The sequence below is a fragment of the Elephas maximus genome, chromosome 3 (assembly GCF_024166365.1).
Source record: "Elephas maximus indicus isolate mEleMax1 chromosome 3, mEleMax1 primary haplotype, whole genome shotgun sequence".
Classification (NCBI taxonomy): domain Eukaryota; kingdom Metazoa; phylum Chordata; class Mammalia; order Proboscidea; family Elephantidae; genus Elephas; species Elephas maximus.
Genome location: NC_064821.1, coordinates 50,929,143 through 50,951,100, shown reverse-complemented (window position 1 = coordinate 50,951,100; position 21,958 = coordinate 50,929,143). Strand labels below are relative to the sequence as shown.

The 21,958-nt window shown below is 41.4% G+C and overlaps 1 protein-coding gene across 1 annotated transcript in view; it reads left to right on the top strand.

Moving 5' to 3' along the window:
* Positions 1-1,198: 1,198 nt before the first annotated feature.
* EXOSC10 (exosome component 10) overlaps positions 1,199-21,958 on the top strand; it is a 40,819-nt gene continuing 20,059 nt past the window's right edge. Inside the window, exons 1-6 of the mRNA XM_049877909.1 lie at positions 1,199-1,346; positions 6,210-6,346; positions 16,072-16,195; positions 17,273-17,377; positions 17,698-17,863; positions 18,048-18,162. Coding sequence (XP_049733866.1) covers positions 1,236-1,346; positions 6,210-6,346; positions 16,072-16,195; positions 17,273-17,377; positions 17,698-17,863; positions 18,048-18,162 — 758 coding nt within the window. The 5' untranslated portion in view covers positions 1,199-1,235. The remainder of the gene's footprint in view (positions 1,347-6,209; positions 6,347-16,071; positions 16,196-17,272; positions 17,378-17,697; positions 17,864-18,047; positions 18,163-21,958) is intronic.

Genomic DNA, 21,958 nt, shown 5'->3' with positions numbered 1-21,958 from the left:
CCTTATCTGAAAAGGTGAATAATAGTATGTTCTACCTTACAAGGTTGTGAGGATAAGACAATCCATGTAAAGCACTTAGCAGAGCCTGACATCTGGTATTAAGTTAAACCATACAAAATAAGTGCACAAAAATATCATTACAATGAACTAGGCCTTTGTTCTGTCAGGGTACCTTTGTACCCGAAGTACCCAAATGGGAAAAAATGAAAAGCAAGTATCCTACGTATAGGATATTCTGAATAACAATAACAGCTTACACATTGAGCACTTACTAAGCCAAATGAATTGTACTAAGGGTGTGCCACCCATGCTCTTAGTAGGAACAGTACAGCCCTATGAGTCTCCTGGAGACCGTGTCCTGAGTGCCTCACTCTACAAGGGTTCTACCACTTACTCATTTAACAAATGCTTATTGAGCCCCCACTATGTGCCTTAACAAGAATAGTTCTAGTGGTGTAGATGGTGAACAGTGTCTGACTGGACGGGTTCAGGGAGAGCATTAGCGAATGAGGAAGTCCAGCCGGAGCGTATAGACGTCTCCTTCCAGTTTTCCTACAAAGGGCAAGAGAAATATGGTGGTGACCGGAAGGACATGTGGGGTCGAGTTTTTTTGTTTTCCTTTTAATTGGGAGACATTTCAGCATAAGTGTAGGTCGCTAGGAATAAATCGGTAGCGAAGGAAAAGATGCCACAGAGAGCAGGGATAATTGCAGGGGCCAAGATCTTAAGTGGGCGAGGGGGCACGGTTCCAGAGACTGGTAAACACCAAAAACCAAACCGACTACCGTCAAGTGCATTCCGACTCATATCGTCCCTATAGATCCGAGTAGAACTGCCCCGTAGGGTTTACAAGGCTGTAAATATTTATGGAAACGGACTCCCACGTCTTTCTCCGGCAGAGCGGCAGATGGGCTCAAACCAAGCGCTTTAACCACTCCGTCACCACAGCTCCCTAGAGCTTGGGAAAAAATTGGCTTTAAATGTGAGGATCCTTGTGTCCTCCAGTTCCCATTCTAATCACAGGGTTGTTATGAAGACGTTATACGAAGCTAAAGGAAAATTTAAAGTTCCCTAGGTGGAGCGCTAAGAGCTGACACCGGAACACAAACTCCTGGCTCGCCCCTTCGCCCCCTCACCCCACCTCGAAAAACGGCTGTCGCACTTGCGTCGTGCGCACCCGTCGCGTCGGCCTCAGACACTCTCGCGAGAAAAGAAGCGCCGTGCCAGCCGCAAAAATGGCGCCTCCCAGTCCTAGAGAGCCCAAGGCCCCGTTGGCTACGAGTGCGGCCAAAACCGACCGGGAGATGGTGCTACCCGGCTTCCCGGACGCAGACAGCTTCGTCAAGGTGAGTTCGCGGGGCCTTGGAGGCGCCGGGAGTCGCCTGCGGCCGGCAGGAAGCAGGCCCGGACTCTGCCGCAGATACGGACGCGCGTGGCACAGGGGAGCCCAGGGCGGGGGTCGAGGGGCCGCTGCCGCCGCTGGGCACAGTCCCCTGTGCATCACCCTCCGCGATGAGGTCCTGGACGCGGAAACAGAGCCCTCGTTCTCCCGTTCGGACCCATCCTGCTCCGCCTGTGGAGAGACCTCTTCGCGTCCTGGGCAGGACTTCCTGTCAGTCTGCCGTTCCTAGGCACGGCGACCACCCAGACCCCACGCCCGTGCCTAACCCCTACCCCCGCCGGCGAACTCTCCGGAGCGTCCGGCTGCTACGCATCCCACACAGGCCCAGCGTACTGGCCTCCCGCAGTCGGGATGGGCTTCCCTCTCCTGAGGTCGAGCTCCACAGCGTTTCCAAGCCTTTCGTTAAATGTATTCTGATACAGCTACTGTGAGTCTCCTCCAAGTGATGTACCACATCTGTTAATGCCTCCAACTAGACTGGAAGTTCCTCGAAGCAACACGGAGAGGGTTCATTTAAATTATTTGTACGTTGTTGTTGACCTGTCCTGCGCCATTCCACAGTCGTCCTTAGGCTTGAGCCCATTGTTGCAGCCACTGTGTCAATCCATCTCCTTGAGGGTCTTCCTCTTTTTCACTGACCCTCTGCTTTACCAAGCATGATGTCCTTCTGTAGGGACTGATCTCTCCTGACAACGTGTCCAAAGTATGTAAGACGTAGTCCACCATCCTTACTTCTAAGGAGCATTCTAGTTGTACTTCTTCCAAGACAGATTTGTTTGTTTTTTCGGCAGCCCGTGGTATATTCAATATTTTCCGCTAACACCACAATTCAAAGGCGTCAATTCTTCTGTCTTCCTTATTCATTGTCCAGCTTTGACATGCATAAAATGTGACTGAAAATTACCATGGCTTTTTTTGGGTCAGGCATACCTTAGTCTTCAAGTTATTTGTATAATGCAGCTTAAATATGAACACACATGAAACTAGGTTTAAACAAATTATGCATTGCTCTTACACAGCCATAAAACTAAAATAATATGTAAGTTAATAAGAATTCCCCCAAAATTCCTCACTTAAACTCTAATTTTTTAATAATTTTTATTGTGCTTTAAGTGAAAGTTTACAAATCAAGTCAGTCTCTCACACAAATACCGATATACACCTTGCTACACACTCCCAATTACTCTCCCCCTAAAGAGACAGCCCGCTCTCTCCCTCCACTCTCTCTTTTCATATCCATTTCGCCAGCTTCTAACCCCCTCCACCCTCCCATCTCCCCTCCAGACAGGGGATGCCAACATAGTCTGAAGTGTCCACCTGATCCAAGAAGCTCAGTCCTCACCAGCATCCCTCTCCAACCCATTGTCCAGTCCAATCCATGTCTGAAGAGTTGGCTTCTGGAATGGTTCCTGTCCTGGGCCAACAGAAGGTCTGGGGGCCATGACCACCGGGGTCCTTCCAGTCTCAGTCAGACCATTAAGTCTGGTCTTATGAGAATTTGGGGTCTGCATCCCACTGCTCTCCTGCTCCCTCAGGGGTTCTCTGTTGTTTTCCCTGTCAGGGCAGTCATCGGTTGTAGCCGGGCACCATCTAGTTCTCCTGGACTCAGGATGATGTAGTCTCTGGTTCATGTGGCCCTTCCTGTCTCTTGGGCTCATAATTACCTTGTGTCCTTGGTGTTCTTCATTCTCTTTTGATCCAGGTGGGTTGAGACCAGTTGATGCATCTTAGCTGGCTGCTTGCTAGTATTAAGACCCCAGACGCCAGTTTTCAAAGTGGGATGCAGAATGTTTTCTTAATAGATTTTATTATGCCTTTTGACTTAGATGTCCCCTGAAACCATGGTCCCTAGACCGCTGCCCCTGCTGCACTGGCCTTCGAAGCATTCAGTTTATTCAGGAAACTTCTTTGCTTTCGGTTTAGTCCAATTGTGCCCACCTCCCCCGCATTGCGTGCTGTCTTTCCCTTCACCGAAAGTAGTTCTTATCTACCATCTAATTAGTGAATGCTTGTCTCCCACCCTCCCTCCCTTCCCCCTCTCGTAACCACAAAAGAGTGTTTTCTTCTCAGTTTAAACTGTTTCTTCAGTCCTTGTAATAGTGGTCTTATATAGTATTTGTTCTTTTGCAACTGACTAATTTCACTCAGCATAATGCCTTCCAGGTTCCTCCATGTTATGAAATGTCTCACAGATTCCTCCCTGTTCTTTATCGATGTGTAGTATTCCAGTCTGTGAATATACCATAATTTATTTATCCGTTCATCCATTGATGGGCACCTTGATTCTTTCCATCTTTTTGCTATTGTAAACAGTGCTGCAATAAACATGGGTGTGCATATATCTGTTCGTGTAAAGGCTCTTATTTCTCTAGGATATATTCCAAGGAGTGGGGTTGCTGGATCATATGGTAGTTCTACTTCTAGCTTTTTAAGGAAGTGCCAAATCGATTTCCAAAGTGGTTGTACCATTTTACATTCCCACTAGTAGTGTAGAAGTGTTCCAATCTCTCCGCAGCCTCTCCAACATTTATTGTTTTGTGTTTTTTGGATTAATGCCAGCCTTGTTGGAGTGAGATGAAATCTCATTGTAGTTTTGATCTGCATTTCTCTAATGGCTAATGATCGTAAACATTTCCTCATATTTCTGTTAGCTACCTGAATGTCTTCTTTAGTGAAGTGTCTATTCATATCTTTTGCCCATTTTTTAATTGGGTTACTTGTCTTTTTGCAGTTGAGTTTTTGCAGTATCATGTGGATTTTAGAGATGAGGCGCTGACCAGAAATGTCATAGCTAAAAACTTTTTCCCAGTCTGTAGGTAGTCTTTTTACTCTTCTAATGAAGTCTTTGGATGAGTATAAGTGTTTGATTTTTAGGAGCTCCCAGTTATCTAGTTTTTCTTCTATGTCTTTTATAATGTTTTGTATACTGTTTATGCCATATATTAGGGTTCCTAACATTGTCCCTATTTTTTCTTCCATGATCTTTATCGTTTTAGATTATTTTTTTATGCCATATATTAGGGTTCCTAACATTGTCCCTATTTTTTCTTCCATGATCTTTATCGTTTTAGATTTTATATTTAGGTCTTTGATCCATTTTGAATTAGTTTTTGTGCATGGAGTGAGGTATGGGTCTTGTTTCATTTTTTTGCAGATGGATATCCAGTTATGCCAGCACCATTTGTTAAAAAGACTGTCTTTTCCGCATTTAACTGTTTGGGGGCCTTTGTCAAATATCAGCTGCTCATATGTGGATGGATTTATGTCTGGATTCTCAATTCTGTTCCATTGGTCCATATATCTGTTGTTGTACCAGTGCCAGGCTGTTTTGACTACTGTGGCGGTGTAATAGGTTCTAAAATCAGGTAAAGTAAGGCCTCCCACTTTGTTCTTCTTTTTCAGTAATGCCTTATTTATTCGGGGCCTCTTTCCCTTCCATATGAAGTTGGTGATTTGTTTCTCCATCTCATTAAAGAATGTCCTTGGGATTTGGATCGAAATTGCATTAAATGTATAGATTGCTTTTGGTATTGAACTCTAATTTACCAATGTTATTGTTAGCTGCTATGGAATTGGCCCCACCACTCATAGCAGCCCCACATACAACAACAAAATGCAGCCTGGTCCTGTGCCATCCCCATGATCTGTGCATATCAGACCGTTGTGATCCGTAGGATTTTCATTGGCTGATATTTGGAAGTAGATCTCTCCAGGTCTTTCTTCCTAGTCCTTCTTAGTCTGGAAGCTTTATTAAAATATCATAACAACACGTATGCCTCCACTTAAGCATGGAGGCTTCTCATGAGGTGCATCGGCCAGGAATCAAACCAGAGTCTCTCCCCACATAAAAGGTGAGAATTCTCCCAGTGAACCACCACTGCCCTTTGAATACCAATATCAGATGCTGTTATTAATCCACTTAGTTGGTTCTGAATAGTTCCAAGAGCACTGGCTGTGGTCCTGATTGTGTGGAGTTCATGCTCACACTCTACCAAGATGATTCAGGTTCCCCACCTCCTTTCTCCCATTTTCTCCTGGAAAAAGTTTATTCACACAATTCACAGTGATGTCATTTGACCTTCACATGGCCAACTGTCATTTATCTATGCCACCCACTTCAGATTTTTTCTCATTACCTCACAGCAATTAAAATGGACAACTTCTAGGCACTAACTGAACCATGAACTGAACCATAAACACATAATGGGAAGTAGCCATTATAAATCAGTCATCCCGAGGATCCAGAATTTGCGTATATTGTTTGTAGATGCTTATCACAATGAAAACACAAAAATTCTCGTAGAAAGCTCATGGGTCTTATTTTGAGTAATAATAAGAACAGCACTTAGGTACCAGTCACTGTCCTAAGTGGTTTTATTAGCTCATTTAATCCTCACAACTATCAGGTAGGCACTTTTACTATCCCCATTTTTCAGAGAAGGAAACTAAGATCCAAAAAAAGGAAATCACTTGCACGAGATCACAGTTAATAAGTAGTGGAGCCAAGATTCAAAACCAGATAGATGAATGCTCATCATTTTATATGTGTCTTTCCTCTGTCTCTCCACTCTCCCAAAAATGTAAGCTCCAAAACTTGCTTTTGTGTTTATCATTGTGTCCTCACAGTCTAGAATAGTGCCTGGGGTAGAGTCAGCACTAAATGAATATTTGTTGGATGGACGAATGAAGATTGGTTATCTCTAGCATCCAGTACAATACACTGTATGTAGTAGATATTCAAAAACTGCTTTAGTGAATGAATGGCGATCCATGTTTAAAACATGTCTTCTTTTCTGGTTTTTGACAGTTTGCTCTTGGGTCGGTGGTAGCAGTTACCAAGGCATCTGGGGGCCTACCACAGTTTGGCGATGAGTATGATTTTTACCGAAGTTTCCCTGGCTTCCAGGCATTTTGTGAAACACAGGGAGACAGGTTGCTTCAGTGGTAAGTACTACGTATTGTTTTCTTGTTGTTTTGTTAGGTGCTGCCAAGTTGGTTCTGACTCATAGCAACGCTGTGTACCACAGAACAAAACACTGCCTGTTCCTGCACCATTCTCACAGTAGTTGTTATGCTTGAGCCCATTGTTGCAGCCACTGTGCCAGTCCATCTCCTTGAGGGTCTTCCTCTTTTCCGCTGACCCTGTACGTGAACAAACATGATGTCCTTCTCCAGGGACTGATCCCTCCTGACAACATGTCCAAAGTCTGTAAGACATAGTCTCACCGTCCTTGCTTCTAAGGAGCATTCTGGTTGTACTTCTTCCAAGACAGATTTGTTCGTTCTTTTGGCAGTCACATGGTATATTCAGTATTATTCTTCACCAGCACCACAATTCAAAGGCGTCAGTTCTTTTTCTGTCTTCCTTATTCATTGTTCAGCTTTCACATGCGTATGATGCTATTGAAAATACTTTGGCTTGGGTCACGCACCTCAGTCTTCAAGATGACATCTTTGCTTTTCAACACTCCGAAGAGGTTTTTTGCAACAGATTTGCCCAATGCTATGCGTCTTTTGATTTCTTGACTGCTGTTTCCATGGGTGTTGATTGTGGATCCAAGTAAAATGGAATCCTTTACAACCTCAATCTTTTCTCTGTTTATCATGCTGCTGCTCATTGGTCCAGTTGTGAGGATTTTTGTTTTATGTTGAGGTGTAATCCATACTGAAGGCTGTGGTCTTTGATCATCAGTAAGTGCCTCAAGTCCTCTTCACTTTCAGCAAGCAAGGTCGTGTCATCTGCATAATGCAGGTTGTTGATGAATCTTCATCCAATCCTAATGACCTTTTCTTCTTCATATAGTCCAGCTTCTTGGATTATTTGCTCAGCATACAGATCGCATAGGTGTGGTGAAAGGATACAACTCTGACACATACCTTTCCTGACTTTAAACAACACAGTATCCCCTTGTTCTGTCCAAACAAGTGCCTCTTTATCTATGTACAGGTTCTTCATGAGTATAATTAACTATTCTGGAATTCCCATTCTTTGCAGTGTTATCCATAATTTGTTAAGATCCACACAGTGGAATGCCTTTGCATAGTCAATAAAACACAGGTAAACATCCTTCTGGTGTTCTCTGCTTTCAGCCAGGATCCATCTGACATCAGCAATGATATCCCTGGTTCTACGTCCTCTTCTGAATCTGGGCTGAATTTTTGGCAGTTCCCTGTCGATACACTGCTGCAGCTGTTTTTGAATGATCTTCAGCAAAATTTTACTTTGCCTGTGATATTAGTGATATTGTTCTATAATTTCTACTTTCGGTTGGATCACCTTTCTTGGGAACAGGCATAAATATGGATCTCTTCCAGCTGGTTGGCCAGGTAGCTGTCTTCTAAATTTCTTGGCATAGACGAGTGAGCAGTTCCATCACTGCATCTGTTTGTTGAAACATCTCAATTGATATTCCGTCAATTCCTGGAGTCTTGTTTTTCACCAGTGCCTTCAGTGCAGCTTGGACTTCTTCCTTCAGTACCATCAGTTCCTGATCATATGCTACCTCTTGAAATGGTTGAACATCAACCAATTCTTTTTTTTTTTTATTAACTTTTATTAAGCTTCAAGTGAACGTTTACAAATCCAATCAGTCTGTCACATATAAGTTTACATACATCTCACTCCCTACTCCCACTTGCTCTCCCCTTCTTGAGTCAGCCCTTTCAGTCTCTCCTTTCGTGACAATTTTGCCGGCTTCTCTCTCTCTCTATCCTCCCATCCCCGCTCCAGACAAGAGTTGCCAACACAATCTCAAGTGTCCACCTGATATAATTAGCTCACTCTTCATCAGCGTCTCTCTCCCACCTGCTGACCAGTCCCTTTCATGTCTGATAAGTTGTCTTCGGGGATGGTTCCTGTCCTGTGCCAACAGAAGGTCTGGGGACCATGGCCGCCGAGATTCCTCTAGTCTCAGTCAGACCATTAAGTTTGGTCTTTTTATGAAAATTTGGGGTCTGTATCCCACTGATCTCCTGCTCCCTCAGGGGTCCTCTGCTGTGCTCCCTGTCAGGGCAGTCATCGATTGTGGCCGGGCACCAACTAGTTCTTCTGGTCTCAGGATGATGTAGGTCTCTGGTTCATGTGGCCCTTTCTGTCTCTTGGGCTCTTAGTTGTCGTGTGGCCTTGGTGTTCTTCATTTTCCTTTGCTCCAGGTGGGTTGAGACCAATTGCTGCGTCTTAGATGGCCGCTTGTTAGCATTTAAGACCCCAGATGCCACATTTCAAAGTGGGATGCAGAATGATTTCATAATAGAATTATTTTGCCAATTGACTTAGAAGTCCCTGCAAACCATGTTCCCCAGACCCCCGCCCTTGCTCCACTGAGCTTTGCAGCATTCATTTTATCCCGGAAACTTCTTTGCTTTTGGTCCAGTCCAATTGAGCTGACCTTCCATGTATTGAGTGTTGTCTTTCCCTTCACCTAAAGCATTTCTTATCTGCTGATTAATCAATAAAAAACCCTCTCCCACCCTCCTTCCCTCCCCGCCTCGTAACCACAAAAGTATGTGTTCTTCTCAGGTTTACTATTACTCAAGATCTTATAATAGTGGTCTTATACAATATTTGTCCTTTTGCCTCTGACTAATTTCACTCAGCATAATGCCTTCCATGTCCCTCCATGTTATGAAATGTTTCACAGATTTGTCACTGTTCTTTATTGATGCGTAGTATTCCATTGTGTGAATATACCACAATTTATTTACCCATTCATCCGTTGATGGACACCTTGGTTGCTTCCAACTTTTTGCTATTGTAAACAGAGCTGCAATAAACATGGGTGTGCATATATCTGTTTGTATGAAGGCTCTTGTATCTCTAGGGTATATTCCGAGGAGTGGGATTTCTGGGTTGTATGGTAGTTCTATTTCTAACTGTTTAAGATAACGCCAGATAGATTTCCAAAGTGGTTGTACCATTTTACCTTCCCACCAGCAGTGTATAAGAGTTCCAATCTCTCCACAGCCTCTCCAACATTTATTATTTTGTGTTTTTTGGATTAATGCCAGCCTTGCCGGTGTGAAATGGAATCTCATCGTAGTTTTAATTTGCATTTCTCTAATGGCTAATGATCGTGAGCATTTTCTCATGTATCTGTTGGCTGCCTGAATATCTTCTTTAGTGAAATGTGTGTTCATATCCTTTGCCCACTTTTTGATTGGGTTGTTTGTCTTTTTGTGGTTGAGTTTTGACAGAATCATGTAGATTTTAGAGATCAGGCGCTGGTCTGAGATGTCATAGCTGAAAATTCTTTCCCAGTCTGTAGGTGGTCTTTTTACTCTTTTGGTGAAGTCTTTAGATGAGCATAGGTGTTTGATTTTTAGGAGCTCCCAGTTATTGGGTTTCTCTTCATCATTTTTGGTAATGTTTTATATTCTGTTTATGCCTTGTATTAGGGCTCCTAGGGTTGTCCCAATTTTTTCTTCCATGATCTTTATCGTTTTAGTCTTTATGTTTAGGTCTTTGATCCACTTGGAGTTAGTTTTTGTGCATGGTGTAAGGTATGGGTCCTGTTTCATTTTTTTGCAAATGAATATCCAGTTATGCCAGCACCATTTGTTAAAAAGGCTTTCTTTTCCCCAATTAATTGACACTGGTCCTTTGTCAAATATCAGCTGCTCATACGTGGATGGATCTATGTCTGGGTTCTCAATTCTGTTCCATTGGTCTATGTGCCTGTTGTTGTACCAGTACCAGCCTGTTTTGACTACTGTGGCTGTATAATAGGTTCTGAAATCAGGTAAAGCGAGGCCTCCCACTTTCTTCTTCTTTTTCAGTAGTGCTTTGCTTATCCGGGGGTTCTTTCCCTTCCATGTGAAATTGGTGATTTGTTTCTCTATCCCCTTAAAATATGACATTGGAATTTGGATCGGAAGGGCGTTAAATATATAGATGGCTTTTGGTAGAATAGACATTTTTACTATGTTAAGTCTTCCTATCCATGAGCAAGGCATGTTTTTCCACTTAAGTATGTCCTTTTGAATTTCTTGTAGTAGAGCTTTGTAGTTTTCTTTGTATAGGTCTTTTACGTCCTTGGTAAGATTTATTCCTAAGTATCTTATCTTCTTGGGGGCTACTGTGAATGGTATTGATTTGGTTATTTCCTCTTCGGTGTTCTTTTTGTTGATGTAGAGGAATCCAAGTGATTTTTGTATGTTTATTTTATAACCTGAGACTCTGCCAAACTCTTCTGTTAGTTTAACCAATTCTTTTTGGTATGATGACTCTGTGCATTCCTTCCATCTTCTTTTGATGTTTCCTGCGTCGTTTAATATTGTCCCCATGGAATTCTTCACTATTGCAACTGGAGGCTTGAATTTTTTCTTCAGTTCTTTCAGCTTGAGAAATGCCGAGTGCGTTCTTCCCTTTTGATTTTCTATCTCCAGCTCTTTGCACATGTCATTGTAATAGTTTACTTTGTCTTCTTGAGCCACCCTTTGAAATCTTCAGTTCTTTTATTTTATCATTTCTTCCTTTTGCTTTAGGTGCTCAGTGTTCAAGAGCGAGTTGCAGAGTGTCTTGTGACATCCATTTTTGTCTTTTCTTTCTTTCTTGTCTTTTTAATGACCTCTTGCTTTCTTCCATGTATGATGTCCTTGATGTCATTCCACAACTCGTCTTGTCTTTGGTCATTAGTGTTCAATGCGTCAGATGTATTCTTGAGATGGTCTCTAAATTCGGATGGAGTATACTCAAGATCATACTTTGGCTCTTGTGTACTTGTTCTAATTTTCTTCAGTTTCCTCCTGAACTTGCATATGAGCAATTGATGGTCTGATTTGAAGTCGGCCCCTGGCCTTGTTCTGACTGATAGGATTGAGCTTTTCCATCGTCTCTTTCCACAGATGAAGTCAGTTTGATTCCTGTGTGTTCCATCTGGCAAAGTCCATGTGTATAATCGCTGTTTATGTTGGTAAAAAAAAGATATTTGCAATGAAAGAGTCTCTGGTCTTGCAGAATTCTATCGTGATCTCCAGCATTGTTTCTGTCACCAACGCCATATTTTCCAACTACCGATCCTTCTTTCTTTCCAACTTACGCATTCCAATCACCAGTAATTATCAATGCAAACTGATTGCATATTCGATCAATTTCAGACTGCAGAAGCTGGTAAAAATCTTCACTTTCTTCATCTTTGGCCTTAGTGGTTGGTGCATAAATTTGAATAATAGTCATATTATCTGGTCTTCCTTGTAGGCGTATGGATATTATCCCATCACTGACAGGGTTGTACTTCAGGATAGATCTTGAAATGTTCTTTTTGACAATGAATGCAACGCCTTTCCTTTTCAAGTTGTCATTACTGGCATTGTAGACCATGTGATTGGCCAATACTAGTCTATTTCAGCTCGCTAACGCCTAGGGTATCAATCTTTATGTATTCCATTGCATTTTGGATGATTTCCAGTTTTCCTAGATTCATACTGTGTACACTCCACATTAATTATGGATGTTTACAGATGTTTTTTCTCATTTTGAGTTGTGTCACATCAGCAAATGAAGGTTTCAAAGGCTTGACTCCATCCACGTCTTAAGGCTGACTCTACTTTCAGGAGGCAGCTCTTCCCCGGTCATCTTTTGAATGCCTTCCAACTTGGGGGGGCTCATCTTCCGGCACTGTATCAGACAGTGTTCCGCTGTTATTCGTAAGGTTTTACTGGCTAATTCTTTTCAGAAGTAGACCGCTGGGTCCTTCTTCCTAGTCTGTCTTAGTCTGGAAGCTCAGCTAAAACCTGTCCACCGTGGGTGACCCTGCTGGTATCTGAATACTGGTGGCATAGCTTCCAGCATCACAGCAACACACAAGTCCCCACAGTACCAGAAACTGACAGACACTTGGGGGGTTGTTTTCTTATGTTAATAAAAGAAGTGAAAATAAAGAGGTAGATAATTTTTCTTGAACTTCGGTTTTCCTTACCACAATTTTCTGTGCTATAAAGTGCCATAAGATATGAAAATGAGACAGTGGGATGAGGGAAATGTTATTTGGTACATTTTTAGACCTAAAAAATATATTACTTTTGTAACTATAGGCAACAAATCTTATTCTGCTTAACATGGGACTAGAAAACTGAGATCCAGGATTCTCTCATACAACTTGCAAAGTCACAGGTATTAATTATCAGTGGATCCCGACTCGCAGCAACCCTATAGGACAGAGTAGAACTGCCCCATTGGGTTTCCAAGGAGTGGCTGGTAGATTCGAACTGCTGACTTCTTGGTTAGCAGCTGTAACCCTTAACCACTGTACCACCAGGGCTCCTTAAGTATATTAGGGCAGTTAAAAAACAAACATGAGTTTTGTTTAACTGTTAACGCGAGAGAATTGAAGAAGCAGTTTTAGATTTGCCATGTTAAAACAATGACATAAGCATAGCCTATGTTATTTACATAGTATTATATATAGGAGCCCTGGTGGTGCAGTGGTTAAGAGCTTAGGCTTCTAACCAAAAGGCCAGCAGTTTGAATCCACCAGCCACTCCTTGGAAACCCTATGGGGCATTTCTACTCTAGTATATTATTTACGCAGCATCTTATATAATTTTTAGAATTTAAAGACACCTTTGAGTTTCAAAAGCTAAAGAAACTCCTTCAGTTAAGGAAACTGAAAGATAAGGAAAGTGATTCTCAGAGAGATTTAGTGAGTTGCCCAAGGCCAGACAATTAGCATTTTATTTTTGACAGTTGTTATACGGGTGCAAGGTTTATTGATGTGATCAAAAATATTGGGAATATGGAACTTTGTGCATTGCTAGCAAGAGTGTAAACTAATGCTACTTCTGTGGAAAAGGGTTTGGCAGTTCCTCAAAAAGTTAAACATAGAATTAACGTTGTTGCTGTTAGGTGCTGTCAAGTAAGCTGTGACTCATAGCAGCCCCATGTACAACAGAATGGAACACTGCCTAGTACTGTGCCAGCCTCTCAACTGTTGGAGTGTTTGAGCCCATTGTTGAAGCCACTGTGTCAGTCTGTCTTGTTGTGGGTCCTTCTCTTTTTCGCCGACACTCTGCTTTACCAACCATGACGTCCTTCTCTAGGGACTGGCCTCTCTGATAACATGTACAAAGTATGTGAGATGATATCACGCCATCCTCACTTCTGAGGAGCGTTCTTGCTATACTTCTTCCAAGACAGATTTGTTTGTTCTTCTGGCAGTCCATGGTGTATTCAGTGTTGCTCATCAACACCGTAAGTCAAAGACACCAATTCTTCTTTGGTCTTTCTTGTTCATTACCCAGCTTTTGCATGCATATGAGGCAGTTGAAGATACATGGCTGGGTCAGGTGCACCTTAGTCCTCAAAGTGACATCTTTGCTTTTAAACACTTGAAAGAGGTCTTTTGCAGCAGATTTGCCTGATGCAATGCCTCTTTTGATTTCTTGACTCCTCCTTTCATGGACGTTGATTGTGGATCCAAGTAAAATGAAATCCTTTACAACTTCAGTATTTTCTCCATTTATTATGCTGCTGCTTATCAGCCCAGTTATGAGGATTTTTGTTTTATGTTGAGGAACTCTGGTGGCACAGTAGTTAAGAGCTTAGCTGCTAACCGCAAGGTCGGCAGCTTGAATCCACCAGCCGCTCCTTGGAAACACTGTGGGGCAGTTCTACTCTGTCTTATGGGGTCTCAAGGAGTCAGAATCGACTCAACAGCAATGGTTTTTTTTTTTTTTATCTGTACTGAAGGCTGTAGTCTTTGATCTTCATCAGTAAATGCTTGAAGTCCTCTTCGCTCTCAGCAGGCAAGATTGTGTCATCTGCGTGTCACAGGTTGTTGTAAATGAGCCTTCCTCCAGTCCTTATGCCACATTCTTCTTCATATAATCCAGCTTCTTAGATTAACTGCTCAGTGTACAGATTGAATAAGTATGATGAAAGGAAGAATTACTGTGTGACCCACCAAATCCACTCCTAGGAATGAATATACCCTAAAAACTTGAAAGCAGGGACTCAGACACTTGTACACCAATGTCCATCGCATTATTATTCACAGTAGCCAGAGGTGCATGCAGCCCAAATAGTCCTCAACAGATGAATGGATAAACAAAATGTGAATGTGTACAGTGGAATGGTAATCACCCATAAAGAGAAGTGAAGTTCTGATGCGTGCCGCAACGTGGATGAACCTTGAAAACATTATGCTAAGCAAAATAAGCCAGACACAAAAAGACAAATACTGTATTATACCACTTATATGAAATATCTAGAATAGGCAAATGCATGTTGTTAGGTGCCATCAAGTTGGTTCTGACTGATAGCAACCTTGCCTACAACAGGACAAAACACTGCCTGGTCCTGCACTGTCCTCACAATTGTTATGTTTGAGCCTATTGTTGCAGCCACTGTGTCAATCCCTCTCTTTGAGGGTCTTCCTATTTTTTGCTGACCCTCTACTTTACCAAGCATGTTGTCCTTCATCAGGGACTGGTCCCTGCTGATAACACGTCCAAAGTATGTGACACAAAGTCTTGCTGTGCTGGCTTCCAAGGAGCACTCTGGTTGTATTTTCTTTCAAGACAAACTTGTTCTTTCTTCTGGCAGTCCATGGTATATTCGGTATTCTTCTCCAACAGCATAATTCAGAGGCATCAATTCTTCTTAAGTCTTGCTTATTCATTGTCCAGCTTTCGCATGCATATGATGTGATTGAAAATGCCATGGCTTGAGCCAGGCACACCTTTGAGTCCTCAAAGTGACATCTTTGCTTTTTAACACTTTTAAGGGGTCTTTTTCAGCAGATTTGCCTGATGCAGTATGTTGTTTAATTTCTTGACTGCTGCTTCCGTGAGCGTTGATTGTGGATCCAAGTGAAATGAAATTCTTAACAACTTCATTCTTTTCTCTGTTTGTCATGGTGTTGCTTATTGGTCCAGTTGTGGAGATTTTTGTTTTCTTTATGTTGAGGTGCAATCCATACTGAAGGCTGTGGTCTTTGATCTTCATCAGTAAGTACTTCAAGTCCACTTTGCTCTCAGCAAGCAAGGTTGTGTCATCTACATAACGCAGGTTGTTAGTGAGTCTTCCTCCAGTCATGATGCTATGTTCTTCTTCATATACTCCAGTTTCTCAGATTATTTGCTCAGCATACAGACTGAATAAATACGGTAAAAGGATACAGCCCTGATCCATGCCTTTCCTGACTTTAAACCACACCGTATCCCCTTGTTCTGTTTGAATGACTGCCTCTTGGTCTCTGTGCAGGTTACACTAAGCACAGTTAAGAATCCCATTCTTGACTATGTGCTCCACAATCTGTTAGGATCCACACAGTGGAATGCCTTTACATAGTCAATAAACATAGGTAAACATCTTTTTGGTATTTTCTGCTTTCAGCCAAGATCCATCTGACATCAGCAATGATATTCATCAGGCAAACGCATAGAAAAACAAAGTTGTTGAGTGGTTACCAGGGGTGGGTGGAAGAGGGAGAATAGGGAGTTATTGCTTAATGGATACAGAGTTTCCATTTGGGGTGATGTCAAAGTTTTAGAAATAAACAGTGGTGATGGTTGTATCAAAAAAAATACATAGACAGATATTAGTGGTTGTGGTTGTACCACAAAAAACATATATGTATATCTCAGTCTGAGCCAGGCCATTTGCATTTTATCCCAGATGGTAAACACGTAAATAAATGTACACAAACTAACCTTGGTATTGCTTTCCTTAGCATGAGTCGGGTAATGCAGTACCATGGGTGTCGCAGCAACATTAAGGATCGAAGTAAAGTGACTGAGTTGGAGGACAAGTTTGATTTACTAGTTGATACCAATGATGTTATTTTGGAAAGAGTGGTGAGTATTTCATCTTACTCTTAAAATAACAAACCAGTGAAGAGGTTTTATGTTAATAACATATGAAGAGAAACCCAAGCACCTTAGAAAATAAGGAAATACGTTTAGCATTTTTTACTGGTAATAATATTCCCTTCCTTTGATAGTTGGCTTCTTTTTTTCCTAGAAATAAGTACACAGTTGTCTTCAAAATATTGTTTTCTTCTGAACAACACAGTAAATAAAAATTTAAAAATAGATGTATTACTGCCTTGTGGAAGCCTATTTTTAAAATGCTTTATTACAAATCTACCCCAGATTTGCATAACCTATTTGGCTTGCAAGAAGAGACCTCAGTATCAGCCCAACTTAAATTTAATCCATTTTCACTGTTATTCAAAATCCTCTCAACATCCCAACTCTGAGGACTGGAAGGCAGTGTGGCTCATTCAGTCCAGCTTACTATCTAATCCTACAGCAGAACAGTATTTGCAGAAGTAAACAGAGATCATCCAGAACAAAACCAACCCTCAGCCGTGTGATGATCCTGGAGATATTTAAGTCCCATTCTCCTGTCCCATGAAGTCCCTTCCATAGTCTCAATGTGCACAGATCTCTTAGTGATTTTTCATATTTTGTGATTTCACGTTCTGTCAAACTACCGATGGTCACCTGGGTACGTTCTGTTGTTCCACGCCCACTTTAAGAGCACAAAGTAGATCAGGAGCACCATCATCCTCACTCTAAATACTCTATTTCTATTTCCTGTAGGCAATCTAGAGTCTTTTTAAAATTTTTTTAGTGCCCATGCCAGACTTAAATCATTTGAATTTTCAGCCACATTCATAGTTGTAAAAAGAGTAAATCGAGGTTTGGGAATGACTGGTTACTGCCCTGCTTTTTGAGCAAATAAGTTTTAATTACTTGGGACTACTCCCTAATTCCCATTTTTCGTTGATACACTCTTATATGTATATATTCTTTTATGGGTAATTCTTAGAATATACTTCTTAAAATTTTTAGGTTATTAACACTAGTAATGAAAGGAGGATACTTTCATCTTTGGAAGGAAGATACTAATACCTTTTCTTCTCTTAGGGTATTTTACTGGATGAAGCATCAGGTGTGAATAAGAATCAACAACCTGTCCTTCCTGCAGGGCTGCAGGTCCCCAAAACAATTGTGTCCAGCTGGAACCGGAAGGTGAGGGCTTCTTGTCAGGTTCTCTAGAAGTCCTAATGTCAGCTTTATATTAGGGCTTTTGCCCATTCTAGTGTTCATTTTTGTCCTAATTTATTGAACATAGGACCGGCTACTGCTCTCTAACTTGTTCTCACAACCTAATAACACCTTGTCCTCCACTTTGCCCCTCCCAGCCTCACATGCACACACACATACAAGCTTAAATGAATTGTTCTTTGAATGTCCTTATCTTCCTGGAAAAGTGATCACATGAGTTGGGATTTACTATTCTAATTTATCAAGTTACTGTGTTATAAAATATCTGTATTCTTTAATCATAGGCAGGAGAATACAGCAAGAAAACAAAATCTGAAACTTTCCGGCTGCTTCATGCAAAAAACATCATCCGACCTCAGCTCAAGTTTCGAGAAAAGATTGACAATTCAAACACACCGTTTCTTCCTAAAATCTTCATCAAGCCAAATGCTCAGAAACCCCTTCCTCAGGGTAAGTAATGTGAACTCTGCCTAAGTTTGAGTCTTCCTTTCGTCTGATACAAAAACAAGGAAAGGGGAAAAGCCTTCTCTCCTGCCTTTGTTCAAGGGGAACCAGTTAACCCTCCATAACTAGAAAAAATGGAAATGTGTTTATGTCTTTGTGATGGTGTTTTTGCCACTGCATGGGTATCCAGCACTCTCTAAAGAACGGCGGGAGCGCCCACACGATCGTCCTGAGGACTTGGATGTCCCACCTGCCCTGGCAGATTTCATTCATCAGCAGAGAACACAGCAGGTTGAGCAAGACATGTAAGTGTTTATCTGTGTCTGGCCTTTCTACTGTGACTACTCGTCTTTATGCCACATTTCCACTTCCATTTCTCTTTTATAAAATATGTAAATGAAAATGAAGAATCTGAGGAATCGGTGATGTTATCCTAACAGGAGTCTTACCAACAATAAAACCTCCTGTTTGTGTTGACAGAGGGCCACACAAGCATCACCTCATGTAACAACCACTGCAGTCCTGAGAGTTAGCAGTTACTCTCATCCCATTTTATAGATGTAAAAACAGGAGTAGAGTTGCTAAATTCTCATACTTCTAGACCTTTAAACCCAAGTTTTCTTAAAATTGTTTTTCCTCTGTACTATTTTGCCTTTCTTGTTAGGTGGGAACTCAAACAGTAAGGTAAGGCTCCGTAATGAATTCAATAAGGAGAAGGCAATTTTCACTGGCAGAATAAGCATCTTTAACAAATTTTGCTTAAGATAAATAAATGGACTTTGTCTTCAGTATAATGAAAAACCACCACTCGTTCGTCATTGTCATACTGTGGTAGCTTGCTTGTTGTTGTGATGCTGGAAACTAAGCCACCGGTATTTCAAATACCAGCAGTGTCACCATGATAGACAGGTTTCAGTGGAGCTTCCAGACTAAGACAGACTAGGAAGAAGGACCTGGCAATCTCCTTCTAAAAAAACTGGCTAGTGAAAACCTTATGAATAGCAGCAGAACACTGTCTGGTACAGTGCCGGAAGATGAGCCCCTCAGGTTGGAAGGCACTCAAAATATGACTGGGGAAGAGCTGCCGCCTCAAAGCAGAATCAACCTTAATGACCTTGAAGGAATAAAACTTTGGAAACCTTTATTTGCTGATGTGGCACGACTCAAAATGAGAAGAAACAGCTGTAAACTTCCATTAATAATGAGAACCTGGAATGTACAAAGTATGAACCTAGGAAAATTGAAGGTCGTAAAAATGAAATGGAACACGTAAACGTCAATATTCTAGGCATTAGTGAGCTGAAATGGACCGGTATTGACCATTTTGAATCAGACACTCATATGGTCTACTATGCCAAGAATGACAACTGGAAGGGGAATGGTGTCACATTCATTGTCAAAAAGAACATTTCAAGATCGATCCTGAAGTCTTACGCTGTCAGTGATAGGGTAATATCCATATGCCTACAAGGAAGACCAGTTAATATGACTGTTGTTCAGATTTACTCACCAACCACTAAGGCCAAAGATGAATAAATTGAAGTTATTTACTATCTTCTGTAGTCTGAAATTGATCAAACATGCAATCAAGATGCATTGATACTTAATGGTGATTGAAATGCAAAAGTTGGAAACAAAGAAGGAACAGTGGCTGAAAAATATGGCCTTGGTTATAAAAATTACACCAGAGATTGCATGATAGAATTTTGCAAGACCAAAGTCTTCTTCATTGCAAATACCTTTTTTCACCAACATAAACAGTGACTATACATGTGGACCTTACTGGGTGGAGTGCACAGGAATCAAATCAACTACATCTGTGTAAAGAGATGATGGAGAAGCTCAATATAATCAGTCAGAACAAGGCCGGGGCCAACTGTGGAACAGATCATCAGTTGCTCATATGCAAGTTCAAGTTGAAGCTGAAGAAAATTAGAACAAGTCCACAAGAGCCAAAGTACAATCTTGAGAATATCCCACCTGAATTTAGAGACCATGTCAAGAATACATTTGACGTGTTGAACACTAATGACCAAAGGCCAGACAGTTGTGGAATGACACCAAGGACATCATACATGAAGAAAGCAGGAGGTCATTAAGAAGAAAGAAAAGACCAAAATGAATGTCTGAAGCTTGGTGTTTAACATGGAATAGCTAAAGTGGAAGGAAGAAATGATGAAGTAAGAGTTGAGCATATTTCAAAGGGCAGCTTGAGAAGATAACAAAGTATGATAATGAAATTGTACAAAGACCTGGAGTTGGAAAACCAAAAGGGAAGAACACACTCAGCATTTCTCAAGCTGAAAGAACTGAAGAAAAAGTCAAGCCTCAAGTTGCAATATTGAAGGATTCTATGGGGAAATTATTGAATGATGCAGAAAGAGTCAAAAGAAGATGGAAGGAATACACACAATCATTGTACCAGAAAGAATTGGTCGACACTCACCCATTTCAGGAGGTAGCATATGATCAAGAACTAATGATACTGAAGGACGAAGTCTGAGCTGCACCGAAGGCATTGGTGAAAAAGAAAAAGGCTCCAGGAATTGACAGAATACCAACTGAGATGTTTGAACAAACAAATGCAGCGCTGGAAGTGCTCACTCATCTATGCCAAGAAATTTGGGAGACAGCTGCCTGGCCAACCAACTAAAAGAGATCCATATTTGTGCGCATTGCAAAGAAGGTGATCCAGTAGAATGAGGAAATTATCGAATAATATTAATATCACACACAAGTAAAATTTTGCTGCAGATAATTCAAAAGCTGCTGCAGTAATACATCAACAGGGAACTGCCAGAAGTTGAAGTCAGATTCAGAAAAGGACTTGGAATGAGGAATATATCATTGCTGATGTCAGAATGATCTTGGCTGAAAGGAGAGAATACCAGAAAGATGTTTACCTATGTTTTATTAACTATGCTAAATGGCATTTGACTGTGTGGATCTTAACAAATTATGAATAACATTCCAAAGAATAGGAATTCCAGAACACCTAACTGTGCTCATAAGGAAACTGTACATAGATCAAGAGGCAGTCATTCGAACAAAACAAGGGGTCACTGAGTGAGTGGCTCAAAATCAGAAAAGATGTGCGTCAGGGTTGTATCCTTTCACTGTACTTATTCAGTCTGTATGCTGAGCAAGTAAACCAAGAAGCTGAACTATAAGAAGAAGAATGTGACATCAGGTTTGGAGGAAGACTCATTAACAACATTCAATATGCAGATGACACAACCTTGCTTGCTGCAAGTGAAAAGGACTTGAGGCACTTACTGATGAAGATCGAAGACCACAGCCTTCAATATGGATTACCCCTCATCATAAAAACAAAAATCCTCACAGCTGGACCAATAAGCAGCATCGTGATAAATGGGGAAAAGATTGAAGTTGTCAAAGATTTCATTTTGCTTGGATCCACAATTAATACCCATGGAAGCAGCAGTCAAGAAATCAAACCACACGTTGCATTGGGCATATCTGCTGCAAAAGACCTCTTTAAAGTGTTAAAAAGCATAGATGTTGTTTTAAGGACTAAGGTGCACCTTACCCAAGCCGTGGCATTTTCATTTGCCTTGATGCACATGAAAACTGGACAGTGAATAAGGAAGACCAAAGAAGAATTGATGCCTTCGAATGATGGTGTTGGTGAAGAATATTGAATATACCATGGACTGTCAGAAGAACGAACAAATCTGTCTTGGAAGAAGTACAATCAGACTGCTCCTTAGAAGCAAGAATGGGAAGACTTTGGAGATGTTATCAGGAGAGACCAGTCCCTGGAGAAAGACATCATGCTTGGTAAAGTAGAGGGTCAGCAAAAAAGAGGAAGACCCTCAACAAGATGGATTGACACGGTGGCTGCAACGATGGGCTCAAGCCTGGCAGCAATTGTGACGATGGCACAGAACTAAGCAGTGTTTCGTTCTCTGGTACATGGGGTCACTATAAGTCAAAACCGATTCGCTGGCACCTGACAACAACAACAACATGATGAAAGAAAGGGTGGTAAAAACTTCGTGTTGGTCTTTTTCTTACCAGTATAGCCAGAATGTGTCTGAGCATTTATTGCTTCAGCACCAGCTGTGAGCTGTGTGGCCA